The following is a 13,062-nucleotide window of genomic DNA, read 5'->3' as shown; positions in this document are numbered from 1 at the left end:
GAAATGAACACTGCTTAATGTTACGTTACTGCGACGCAGTGGGTATACGTTCTGTGCAGATGCAACGTAACCGTGATGCAGCATTCTGATTTTTACATTTACATTGCTGTGTATGTGAGTAACGTTGCGTTAATTGATTCTAACAATGTATGACAGTCCGATTGCCTTCCTCCAGTCTAAATGAAGATACTGGTTTTCTTATGTGGCATAGGGAAATTTGGTAGAACGGAAGTCTCTTCTCTCTGGAGCCAATGCATACAACGCTCACTTTGGACAAGTCATTGTGGCCCTGGGCGATATAAATGATGATAGATTTGAAGGTCAGTGACAAATCCGCCAGACGTCTCTACATCGGAACATCTCGTTGCTTGTAAAAAAAAAACTTATCCGCCACTTTTCTTTGAGAACCAGATGTGGCGATTGGTGCTCCGCATGAAGATGACCTGCGTGGTGCTGTGTATATCTACAATGGGGGGCCTTCTGGAATTTCCCACTCTTTCTCACAGGTAGCAGTTGGAATTGGGGTGTCAATGTGTTAACCACTTTGCCACCACACAACCTACTCAGTCAACCACACACAAAGACATTTATCTCCAATTTAGTTGAAGAGACTTGGAAGCAAATATTGATAGCGAGGACCTATTATGTCACACACACACACAGGTGCCACGGTAGCGATATGTTGAGTGCCTCGCCTGGGATACAGCTCGTGGGTTTGATGCCGGCCCTGTCGCCTATATATTTGGAGTTTGCATGTTCTCCCCGTGGTCGCGTGGAATTTTTTTTCTACGGGTCCTCCGGTTTTCCCTCCACATTTATAGACATGCTTTTGCAGAGTATAGCCACTTCGTTGAGCTATAATTTGTGGTCAGGTCGCTTCTGAAAAGGAGCTATACAGCTCAGTGGGCCTTACCTGGTAAAATAAAAAAAGTTTATAGTTTTAATAGTTGGTAGAAGACAACTGCAAAATAACTCTACTTTTGCTTTGGCTGCTATGGTACATAAGGATCAGGTGGTTTGGCCATCATTCTGCCAATCGACTTTTGTTTCCCCAATGCCGATGTTTACATATTCCTACTCCTTTAAAGCTATGTTGACTCAGGGAAGATGCAATACCACTTGCCATTGATGTATGCATGTACGGAAATCTAAACCAGATCGCTCGAATATATTTTAGTTTAGTGTGTTAACCACTACACCGCCATGTCCATACAAATATCCTCCATATAGCCTTGAATAGACTGTTAAAGCAAGTGCTGTTAGCGAGCACCTATGAAGGCACCCTAAGGGGTGGGTGGCCAGCGCCGCACCCGCCACCTTTGTCTTCCCAGTGGCGATGTTAACATCGCACTAGGCACTCCTTTGAGGCTGAGTCGACCTCGAAAAAGCCCATAAGCGTTTTGGATAATTTAACCTTATGGCGGTACCCCGGGGTACCATAGTCCTCCTGCTCTCGCATAATGTCCGTGATGCAGTCATTTTTTGTCTGTTGATGGTCGGCGATGCGGCAATCGACTCATCTCGACGAGCTGTACACGATGCACCACTACGGTGCGTACGAGCATTCAGGATTTCAGCGCAATCGTCCTCGCTGCGTTTCGACATCGCGGAGGAGCACTGATTTCGGATTGATTGGTACCCCAGTCGCGGAGTTACGTACACCCCTGGAAAAAATAGTGTCCCAGAAATAAAATATTTAATTGCCTCGGCCATTTTGTATTATTTGGTACCGCCATGAGGATCAATTGTCACCCATCTTGGCCTTGAGCGGGAATTGATCTCGGGTCGGTGAGTTTGTAGCGCAGCACGCTAACCACACCCCCCACACACACATACACACACGTGACGGCAAAGATAACCTGTTTAGCTTTCAATTCTTGGGGCGCGTCCTAAAAGTGAGCACCCACATATCCACCAATAGTTTTGTTAAAGCAATTTGAGGTGTTTGTGAGCACCTATTAAGTCTGGCACAACTCACACGGAGGTGGAGTGGTAACCACCATGCCTGGATTCCTTTATCAGCCAAACACTGATGTTTACACACCGCATCAAGTACTCGTTTAATGACTGAATTGACCTTGCATAAGCTCTGGACAAGATAGGGGTGTACATGATGCTAGGTGCATATTTCTTCCAATCGGTCTTGGAGATTATGGGAGCAAGGTCTGTTAGTAACTGCCTATTAATAAGTACATTTACGCATGCATTATTTAATATCACTTACATGTAACTTTTTTCTCACTCATTTGTTTTTGTTATTTTATACCAATGTGCAATGACGTGGCTTTTGAGAAGAGGATCCTGGGTCGAAGAGTGAACGCAGAACTGAGCATGTTCGGACATTCCATATCAGGAGTCATCGACATGGACAGAAATGGCTACCCAGGTGAGGAATCGGACATGGACAGAAATGGTTACCCAGGTGAGGAGTCGGACGAGAACAGAAATGGTTACCCAGGTGAGTAGTCGACAAGAACAGAAATGGTTACCCAGGTGAGTAGTCAACAAGAACAGAAATGGTTACCCAGGTGAGGAGTCGAACATGGAAATAAATGGTGACCCAGGTGAGGAGTCGGACAATAACAGAAATGGCTACCCAGATGAGGAGTCGGACAAGAACAGAAATGGTTACCCAGGTGAGGAGTCGGACAAGAACAGAAATGGTGACCCAGGTGAGGAGTCGGACAAGAACAGAAATGGTTACCCAGGTGAGGAGTCGACAAGAACAGAAATGGTGACCCAGGTGAGGAGTTGGACATGGACAGAAATGGCTACCCAGGTGAGGAGTCGGACAAGAACAGAAATGGCTACCCAGGTGAGGAGTCGAACATGGACAGAAATGGTGACCCAGGTGAGGAGTCGGACAAGAACAGAAATGGTGACCCAGGTGAGTAGTCGGACAAGAACAGAAATGGTTACCCAGGTGAGTAGTCGACAAGAACAGAAATGGTGACCCAGGTGAGGAGTCGGACGAGAACAGAAATGGTTACCCAGGTGAGTAGTCGACAATAACAGAAATGGTTACCCAGGTGAGTAGTCAACAAGAACAGAAATGGTTACCCAGGTGAGGAGTCGAACATGGAAATAAATGGTGACCCAGGTGAGGAGTCGGACAATAACAGAAATGGCTACCCAGATGAGGAGTCGGACAAGAACAGAAATGGTTACCCAGGTGAGGAGTCGGACAAGAACAGAAATGGTGACCCAGGTGAGGAGTCGGACAAGAACAGAAATGGTTACCCAGGTGAGGAGTCGACAAGAACAGAAATGGTGACCCAGGTGAGGAGTTGGACATGGACAGAAATGGCTACCCAGGTGAGGAGTCGGACAAGAACAGAAATGGCTACCCAGGTGAGGAGTCGAACATGGACAGAAATGGTGACCCAGGTGAGGAGTCGGACAAGAACAGAAATGGTGACCCAGGTGAGTAGTCGGACAAGAACAGAAATGGTTACCCAGGTGAGTAGTCGACAAGAACAGAAATGGTGACCCAGGTGAGGAGTCGAACATGGACAGAAATGGTGACCCAGGTGAGGAGTCGGACAAGAACAGAAATGGTTACCCAGGTGAGTAGTCGACAAGAACAGAAATGGTTACCCAGGTGAGGAGTCGAACATGGAAATAAATGGTGACCCAGGTGAGGAGTCGGACAAGAACAGAAATGGTTACCCAGGTGAGGAGTCGGACAAGAACAGAAATGGTGACCCAGGTGAGGAGTCGGACAAGAACAGAAATGGTTACCCAGGTGAGGAGTCGGACAAGAACAGAAATGGTTACCCAGGTGAGGAGTCGACAAGAACAGAAATGGTGACCCAGGTGAGGAGTTGGACATGGACAGAAATGGCTACCCAGGTGAGGAGTCGGACAAGAACAGAAATGGTTACCCAGGTGAGGAGTCGGACAAGAACAGAAATGGTGACCCAGGTGAGGAGTCGGACAAGAACAGAAATGGTTACCCAGGTGAGGAGTCGGACAAGAACAGAAATGGTTACCCAGGTGAGGAGTCGACAAGAACAGAAATGGTGACCCAGGTGAGGAGTTGGACATGGACAGAAATGGCTACCCAGGTGAGGAGTCGGACAAGAACAGAAATGGCTACCCAGGTGAGGAGTCGAACATGGACAGAAATGGTGACCCAGGTGAGGAGTCGGACAAGAACAGAAATGGTGACCCAGGTGAGTAGTCGGACAAGAACAGAAATGGTTACCCAGGTGAGTAGTCGACAAGAACAGAAATGGTGACCCAGGTGAGGAGTCGAACATGGACAGAAATGGTGACCCAGGTGAGGAGTCGGACAAGAACAGAAATGGTTACCCAGGTGAGTAGTCTACAAGAACAGAAATGGTGACCCAGGTGAGGAGTCGAACATGGACAGAAATGGTTACCCAGGTGAGGAGTCGGACATGGACAGAAATGGTTACCCAGGTGAGGAGTCGGACATGGATAGAAATTGTTACCCAGGTGAGGAGTCGGACATGGACAGAAATGGTTACCCAGGTGAGGAGTCGAACATGGACAGAAATGGTTACCCAGGTGAGGAGTCGGACATGGACAGAAATTGTTACCCAGGTGATGCACGTTGTCCACAACATGATTCTATATTTCGGATTCCAGGGCGCTTTACTGATGGGTGTTTCCGAACGAGTTCATGAATGATGATGATGATGATGATTTTGTAACCATTACACACTTAACAATTACAAACACAATGACACAACAAGTTGCTCAGCTGAGCTTATTGAGTAAATGTGTCTCGGTTTTGTGGTATCACAATAGTTGTCAACATCGAGTAAAACACATTGCTAACTTTGTATGGCGTGTGTACATTCATATGGTTCTCATTTCAAGGGTTCATACGTATATATATATTTGAACGAGTAAATGCGTCATGAAAGAAACAACATTCAAACACGTGATGCTTTTTTTGTCATTTCAGATGTGACAGTTGGTGCTTTTAACTCTGACGCTGCTGTGGTGTTCAGGTAATCAAATAATAGTCACCCATTTCCAGGACACTAACATGCATACAATCGAATGGCTTGAGACACATTTTTGTTTCATTATGTGGCTGTATCGTGTGACGGCGGTTCAGTACTGGCAAGCACGTGTGCTAATTGCCCTGCGGGTGACTCACATTTCACATCTCTCTGTGGCCGCAGAGCTAAGGCGGTGGTGACGGTGAGAGCCCGCGTGTCGCTCCCATCCACCGTTAACGCAAGCAGCTCGGTCTGTCCAGGCACTCATCAACAAGTGAATTGCATCATCATCAGGGTGTGCTTCACAGTCACCGGACGGAACCTACCCAGCGTAATAGGTGACTTGTTGGTGTATATGCCTGCGTATGCGTGTAAGGGGAGCGGTGGAGCAGCGAATAGCGCCCCGCGCGACGAACGTGGCCACCCGAGTTCGATTCTCGCTCACGGCCAACACCAGTGATGATTATCTGAAGCAGTCCTGGGCCATTAGGGAGAAAAAGGCGGTCGGGCGTGGTGCTGGCCACCCACCCCCTCGTGTGCCGTGTCGACCTTCATAGATGCTTGCTAGTAGCACTTGCCCCAAATGTCCGTTTAAGCTATACGGGGAATCTTTGTCTTGTATTTGTCGTTGGTGGAAAAATGGGAGAAGGCAGAGTTGTCAAAAGTGTTTTGGTTTGTGTGAATATCGCTGCTATCCCGATGCACATGAGTGCCAAGGCCTGTATGTCCTGTCCTTAGCTTCTTCTAGGTCGATTCAGCATTAAATGAACAATTTGTTGCGATATGTAAACATCAACACTGGCCACACACCACCTAATGTGCCACAGCTGTCTTGATATGTACTAGCTAATGGCATTTGCCCCCGTGGTCTATGAAGATAAATGAGCAAGGGCTCTTATGACTCTGTGTGTACGTACATTTACCAGCATGTGCTTAACTTTTGTTGATTACTCCCAATGATTAATTTCGCTCAATACAATCTTCCTTGAAAGCTAAAAGTCATCCCTTGATATTTCATGCAATGAAAGCCACGACAGCAGGGGGTGGCTGCTCGTTGAAAACATAATAACAATCATAAAAAAAAGTAAAAAAAAATTCAACCTGGCGCCAATCCATTGCTGGATGAGGGTGTGCTCGTGCCCTTTCATGCACAGAGGTTGTTTGACCATACTTCACCACGCTGGTAGGTGTGTGTGTGGATGAAAGGGAGGTAACAAAAGACACGAGTTCATGACTGGAATTTCACATTGGATCGCCAGGTTCACTTCAGGTGAGAAGACTGCAGTGATCTCGCCACACACCTCCTGAGTTATTTGCGCGTGCTGGTCCACCAGGCTTGCAGTACAACCTCACTGCTGATATCAGAAGACGGGAGCTGGGGTTCCAGTCCCGAATGACAGTGGGATCGCTCAACAATTCTGCCAGCTTTGTATCCAGGCATATGGCTGTGCGACTTGGTGACAATTGCCAAGAGAGCTTAGGGATTATCAAGGTGAGCTAAAGATCACACTCCCTCATTTAGGCTGAGGTATAAATGTGGCAAATTAGATGCTGCATGTCATGATACATACCAAGAAGCTGTTATTGCGAGTATTTTTTTCGTAATTTTACTCGAAGGTTAGTGAATGCACTCCTTATAAACTATATAGACCAGTCCATACTAAAGTGTATACATAGAACAACTGTTTACGTGTGTATGATTTTATATAAAAAGTACATGCGTATGAAATAGCTTCATACACAATATAATTTTACGCATCTATTCTGAATGATGCACAGTATTCACAATTCCACTGTTATGTATCCATAAACACACACATACTTGCATGCATGCATAGAGTTTGGCAAATGACAACACAATAGCTGCAAAAAAACCTTTCTATCAATGGCTTAATCTGACGCGGTCTTTGGAGTGTCTCTGCCCAAAACATTGCTACCTCTCATATTCCTCAGCTTAACGTCTTCATTAGGTATGCGTTCATAAACTTGGTAAGCTTAATTTCCAGGCATGGACTTAAATCATCTTCATGTACTGCACACAATTCGCTTGACGTTAGTGAGGCACCAGGTTCCAGGTACTAAATTTCAGCTGCATCCTAAGAGAAGCCCATTTTTTTAGGCCCAGTCAACTAAGGAGAGGCCCAGGCCTGACACTGAATATACATTACCACTGCAAATGGCTCAAGGATTAAACTTAGCTCACTGGGATGGTAGTGTAGAATATGAGCCATTACATCATTCCAGCTCAGAGGTCAAATCAAGACTCACACACAAATCTGTGTAAAGCCACAGGATTGATGAATAAATCAGAAACATTTCCATCACATCCCTTAGATTCCATTAATGTAGATTTTGCAAAAACATGCGTGGACTGCAAGTCAGAGGTGCACAATTGAAATATTAGTTAATTCCTTAATTAATTTCATTCCCATCCTTGTACGCTCACCGAGGTAAAAAAAAGCATCTGTGCTGCGTCAAGAAGGTCCCCCTTGGAGAAACTGTCACAAAGCCAGTAATTGGCATGCACAAGACGAATCAATGAATAATTAATGTGTGAACTGTTATTTATTTAATTTATTTAATGAATTATGGATTATTTTTATTTTTTGTAATTATTCTTTATTATTATTTCATGGTGATGGTGATCACAATCGTGAAGGAAACATCATCATCATTTGAGTAATGGTGATGGCCATGGTCGTTAAAATATTTACTATTTCAATACCAAATAGTAATCACCCAATGTCAATAATTCTTAAAATAATATTCAGCTATACGAACGCATCCCACAGTGTGTTGTTTATGGGTTGTTGTTTTACCATAATTACCATGCTGGCCAGTGTGAGTTGGTGAAGGTTGGGTGCCAAGACCAATTCAGATTACTGTTGGTAGCGGTGTCGGGGAATTTAATTCATGTCACTGGATTTACTGTGCCGTGGACTCACCATTGCACAAAGGCTCCCCCCATCACAATCATACCCAGTGCTCCAAACCAATCTGGAACACCTGTGCACTTTCACAAATAACGGATCATATATCCATGGGTATGTATTTATCCCCAGCTGTCCTCTTCAGGACATCGTGTTTAACCTACACTGGAATGTTGAGTTAAAAATACGATCTGCCAGGTAAAGAAATGCCACAATCTCGATCATCAACATTGTGAGAGGTTAATGTTTCTGCATGAGTACACTGCCAGCAAGAAGTACACTGCCAGCATAATTATTTCCCTTCATCCATGTGTAAATCTCATCCTTTTCCCTCTTTCCCCAATTGGTAATATAGGTCACATCTTAATAACCATTGCTTGTTGCTACAACTTTCAAGAACCCTACGCTTTAAACTTTGGCCGCCTTGCAAAAAACAGGACCCCGGGCTCTTTGTGACAGTCTCTCTGATGAGCCCTTATGAGGGTGAGATGTGTTGACGTATCGCATGTGGTGATGTCTGCAGACTGTCTAGCCCTAATGAATCTCTAGGAGGTACGTTGCCTGCGGGATTCACTACATTTGCCATGAGTAAATTGCATCCTTTTCTTGAAAGATGCTTTCGTTTAGAACTCTCAATGAAGCACCATTCATGTAATTTATATACACGATTCTGTGTGGGTGAAACGTCTCTTCTTGTTTATTCTCAATGCAATGCCCTCCATCCCTTCAATTGCCTCCAGCAAACACTGCATCGTGCCCTGCTGTTCCAATTCATCCCTGTTGAGTCAAGGACCAGATTATACTTTAATAACAATGCTGTGCCAGTAAAAAATATGATAATAGTTTTTTTACCCTTTTATCTGGCAAACAAAACTGACACCTTTTTTACAAGGAGTCATGTTTGCATAGACCACAATACCTGCAGTCATAATGCAAACAAAAAACATAACTCTGATAATGTATGCACTGTCCTTGAAGTTGATTGGTCCACACCCGAGACAGCTTTCCTTAGAGCCTGGTCTAACACCATTATGACTGCAGGTATTGTGGTCTATGCAAACACGACTCCTTGTAAAAAAGGTGTCAGTTTTGTTGCCAGATAAAAGGGTAAAAAAACAATTATCAACAATGCTGCAGTTTAGAGGTGTAGCGATCCACCTCCCTACCAGTTCAATGAATTGTCATAATTCAAGGCCGTTTTTTTAAAATCAAGAAACGATTATTTTGTTAACATTGTAGTCATACATAGTAGGGCTTCTAGTGACTGCATGAGTGATGTGAACCCGTTACATACAAGATAAAACATAAACTAAAGATGTATTGATTCTTACACGTTAAATTCGATGCATGTATTACGTGCTTAGGAATCCGCATTAATTGATCAATAACAGCCAATGCATCACTCCTGTTGACATCTCACCCAATATAACCGATTCCAACAAAACAAGACATTTTACGGCTTCCAATGTGGCACATTTAAGCAGGCATTTAAAAGAGCGGTCAATTTTTCGCACTGATATTCCACAAAATAGTGCTCATTAAATTGATATCGGTACCACCACGCCTGGACATTTACTTGAGGTTCCGTACGTGGGCTATTTAAATGATCCATATTGCAGATAGGGAACACTGGGAGTTCACTCCCCTAATCATATCATATGTCGCACGTTCTACTGTCTACTCGTACGATATAGTGTATAATAACTGCTGCTCAGTGCTTTACCTCCAGCAGTACTGAACTGCGGTGCAGTGTAATGGTGTCGTGCTTACAGCTCCTGTGCAGCGCTGGAATGAGTCCAGCATGGAGAGAGGCAATGTGATGATTGCCCTTATCGATTTTGCCAATATCTTGCACCTCCGATTAATACGGTTGGCTACATACGGTGTGTATGGTGTGAAAGAAGTTCAACATACATACAAGAAAGGCCATTGCCCAAAACATCACCGATTACATTTTTTGTTTTTTCCCCTTTCAGGGCAGTGTAACAGACAAATGTTGTTAAATTTCTGTGATGTGTGCTTGTGCTCCACTGCCAACGCACAATCACGAAAAAAGTGTTAATCTTTTCAAAGATATAATCTGCTTTCTCTGAGCTGTATGATAAGGTTTTGGGGAAAAAAAAGGTCCATGTGTAATATCTCGGCTGTGGGTTTCAAGGGAAAGGTCTCCTCAGGTCTGGCTTTTCGTTAGTGCTGCGTTGGCGAATGCCTGTGTTAAAGAGTAAATGTCGCGACATCCCAGAGAGCAAAGCAGAGACTGCAATAATAGAGTACAGCGTACAATAGCTAAGCTGACCATCTTCATCAGTGGTGGCTGGCCTGGCCCCACTAGAAAGAAACGACATTTGAGAGGGAAAGCTAAATAAAACTTCCAGATTTGAAAGTTAACAACTTGTACATTACTTAATGTTGTACACTGCATTGAACAGAGTGTGGCAAAAATGGTTGATCATAAAAGGAAAGTTAACAAGCCAGTGCAGTACTACCTAGGCACATGCGAGTGAGTACACAAGTTGCTTGCTTTTTGGGCAGCCCGACCACTTGCTGTGAAGGAATTGCATGGCGACTTAAATTAATACAGCAGGTAGGGATTTTTCTCATGAATGCACTTCCAGTATTTGTTTTTTTTCTGGCCAATGCGGTGACACACGATAGCCTCTCTCCCTGGCCTGTGCTCAAACAAATTAATATTTGACAGTACTATTTATATATTACCGCCTCCTAATGGGCTTTCTGTGTCCTGCCAATATTCATACCCACCGGCCGCCACTGATAGTTTTAGCATACATTAAATTACCGCAGCCCTATAGTATTATTGTAATCATCATACAATCGTAAAATTAAAGCTAAACGTTCTATTTCACAACGCTGTTTATTTTAATGTCCTCGCACAGAGAAAATGCGTCATTTGTCAAAGCAACATACAGGGACTCATCTACTTACAAACGTTCGAATTACGAACTTTCAGAGATACAAACCTGTCCCATAGTTCAACAGCCATGCAATAGATGGCGGTGGTGGCATCTACATCAGCAGACCACTAAGAACCAGTGGCATCTGCATCTACAGGAGATTATACAACTTTTAAAGCCATTCCCCGTGTTTAGTGTACATGCCGAACAACATGTTTGGAATCAACAGGAGTAAAGTAGGACTAACGGGCAAATCGACTTACGAACAGACCACTGGAACCAAACCCGTTCGTAAGTAGAGGAGTCCCCGTATGTGTTTCAGAGAACATACTAGTGTTTCCATTGGGCACATGATGCAATGATGCACACGTATAGTTATTAAAGTTGGTTGACAGTAGCATTCGAAATATCCCCTTCGGCTATAACGAGTACGGGAATAAGAGTCAATCTGTAGTTGTGGCACAAAGTGAGCCTTCATGTCGAGTGCAAGGAACTGACGACGGTTTTTTTTTTCTGGCATCGCCAATGAGGCTGGAAATGTGTGGAGCCAGTCCCCTTTTTAAATCCTTTATATTAAGTTCGCTTGCTTGCTTGCGTGCTTGCGTGCTTGCTTGCTTACGACCGTGCAAATCTTTCGGTCGTTTTTTAACCCACTTCCCGTGATCCAATCGAGCTGACATTTTCCACACAGACTCGTTGTGCGTGACAATTAATGTTCGTGGAAAATTTTTTCCAAAATTTTACACTTTTTAGGACAAAAATATTATATTTAATTACCAATTGCTTAATGGTGCAATGCAATCATCTGACCCATAGGTGGCAGCCATCTCAAGCCAGAGGAGGAGAGGACTCTAGCCGCCACGCATATAAAGGATTTATAGTGAAAAACTTTGTTTTTATGGGTTATACTTGTATCTGATGCTCAGTATTTTCCAACTCACAAAAACGCGCTGACACAGTTGAGCGCGCGTGCTCGCGGTCAGTCCTTCACAACTCTGGGGTTTTGTGTTTCACGAAATAAAACACACGCACCCACCCCCCACACACACATCAGCCCACGATAACCGACGTGCCACGCGTGGCTTTCTGCGCTGGCACGTGGCACCGCGGTGGGGGAATTGAAGATATCCATCTCGCAGCCACACCCAGACCAGTGCGAGAGCGTTGGCTGCATTGTCACCCGCTCTCGTGCGACCGCACACATTTTGGGAAATGGGCATTGGCATTTAGTCTACGATGACACATGCAGGGCGGTGAGGCAGGCCCCTTGCCTCGTGTTTGCCATCAATAGCATGTGAGCACAAAATGTGGACTGTTGCACGCGGGATTCGTAAGTCAACAACCGACGTTCTACATGTACAGCCGTTTGTCATTCCACTGCTCGATGAGGACCATTCCTCATCCAGCTGCATAAATAGCATGACCCATACTCTTTGGTTCTTTCGGTAAAGTCACGTAGGTAGAAAATAATAGATCACGACGTTTCGATCGCAACACAAGCGATCGGCATCAGGTGAGACAATCACAGCAGGGAGACTGCTGCTGTGATTGTCTCACCTGATGACGGTCGCTTGCGTTGCGATCGAAACGTCGTGATCTATTATTTTCTACCCAGCAGGGAGACTGCTGCTGTGATTGTCTCACCTGATGACGGTCGCTTGCGTTGCGATCGAAACGTCGTGATCTATTATTTTCTACCGACGTGACTTTACCGAAAGAACCAAAGGGTGTGGGATTCCTGCAGTCACGAAAGCTTCAAATCTAGCATGACCCAGTCTGGTCATGACGGCTAAGTATAATTCTGGCCCTTTTAAAATAAGCATTGCATTCGTACACATTGATTAGCAAGCCCCTGTTTATGGACGAAAAACGACTCAGGACAGCGAAACCACAAGACACGTAAGCTTTACTTGTACGTTCATGTGCCCTCTGTTATGACTCTTGACTTGGGTTCAATAAAAACAAGAAAAAAAGCATTGCATTCTAACTTTGACCCTGTTTGGAAACCCAGTAATCCATTCTTGTTCGTATTGTGATGCTGTACATTTCTAAACATTCTTCGAGCCTATTTTGTTAACCTAACATTAAGTAGGAATCTAAATATGAGCCACATTTTTATTAATCACGTAAAAGGTATAACAGTATGGAAACACGTTGTTTGTACAACATATTTCACAGTCTAACTGGTGCAGGAAACAATCATGAATGGAATGAAGCACTAGCAGAGCCATGCCGGCTGGCTCG

General features: G+C 44.4%; 1 protein-coding gene across 1 annotated transcript in view; it reads left to right on the top strand.

The window, feature by feature from the left end:
• Positions 1–13,062, top strand: part of LOC144937883 (integrin alpha-9-like) — a 39,661-nt gene that overhangs the window by 7,452 nt on the left and 19,147 nt on the right. The window contains exons 10-15 of the mRNA XM_078865443.1: positions 212–320; positions 412–506; positions 2,296–2,386; positions 4,937–4,982; positions 5,160–5,314; positions 6,311–6,468. Coding sequence (XP_078721569.1) covers positions 212–320; positions 412–506; positions 2,296–2,386; positions 4,937–4,982; positions 5,160–5,314; positions 6,311–6,468 — 654 coding nt within the window. The remainder of the gene's footprint in view (positions 1–211; positions 321–411; positions 507–2,295; positions 2,387–4,936; positions 4,983–5,159; positions 5,315–6,310; positions 6,469–13,062) is intronic.

Source organism: Lampetra fluviatilis, chromosome 2 (assembly GCF_964198595.1).
Source record: "Lampetra fluviatilis chromosome 2, kcLamFluv1.1, whole genome shotgun sequence".
Taxonomy (NCBI): Eukaryota; Metazoa; Chordata; class Hyperoartia; order Petromyzontiformes; family Petromyzontidae; genus Lampetra; species Lampetra fluviatilis.
This window is presented reverse-complemented; position numbering and strand designations above follow the sequence as displayed.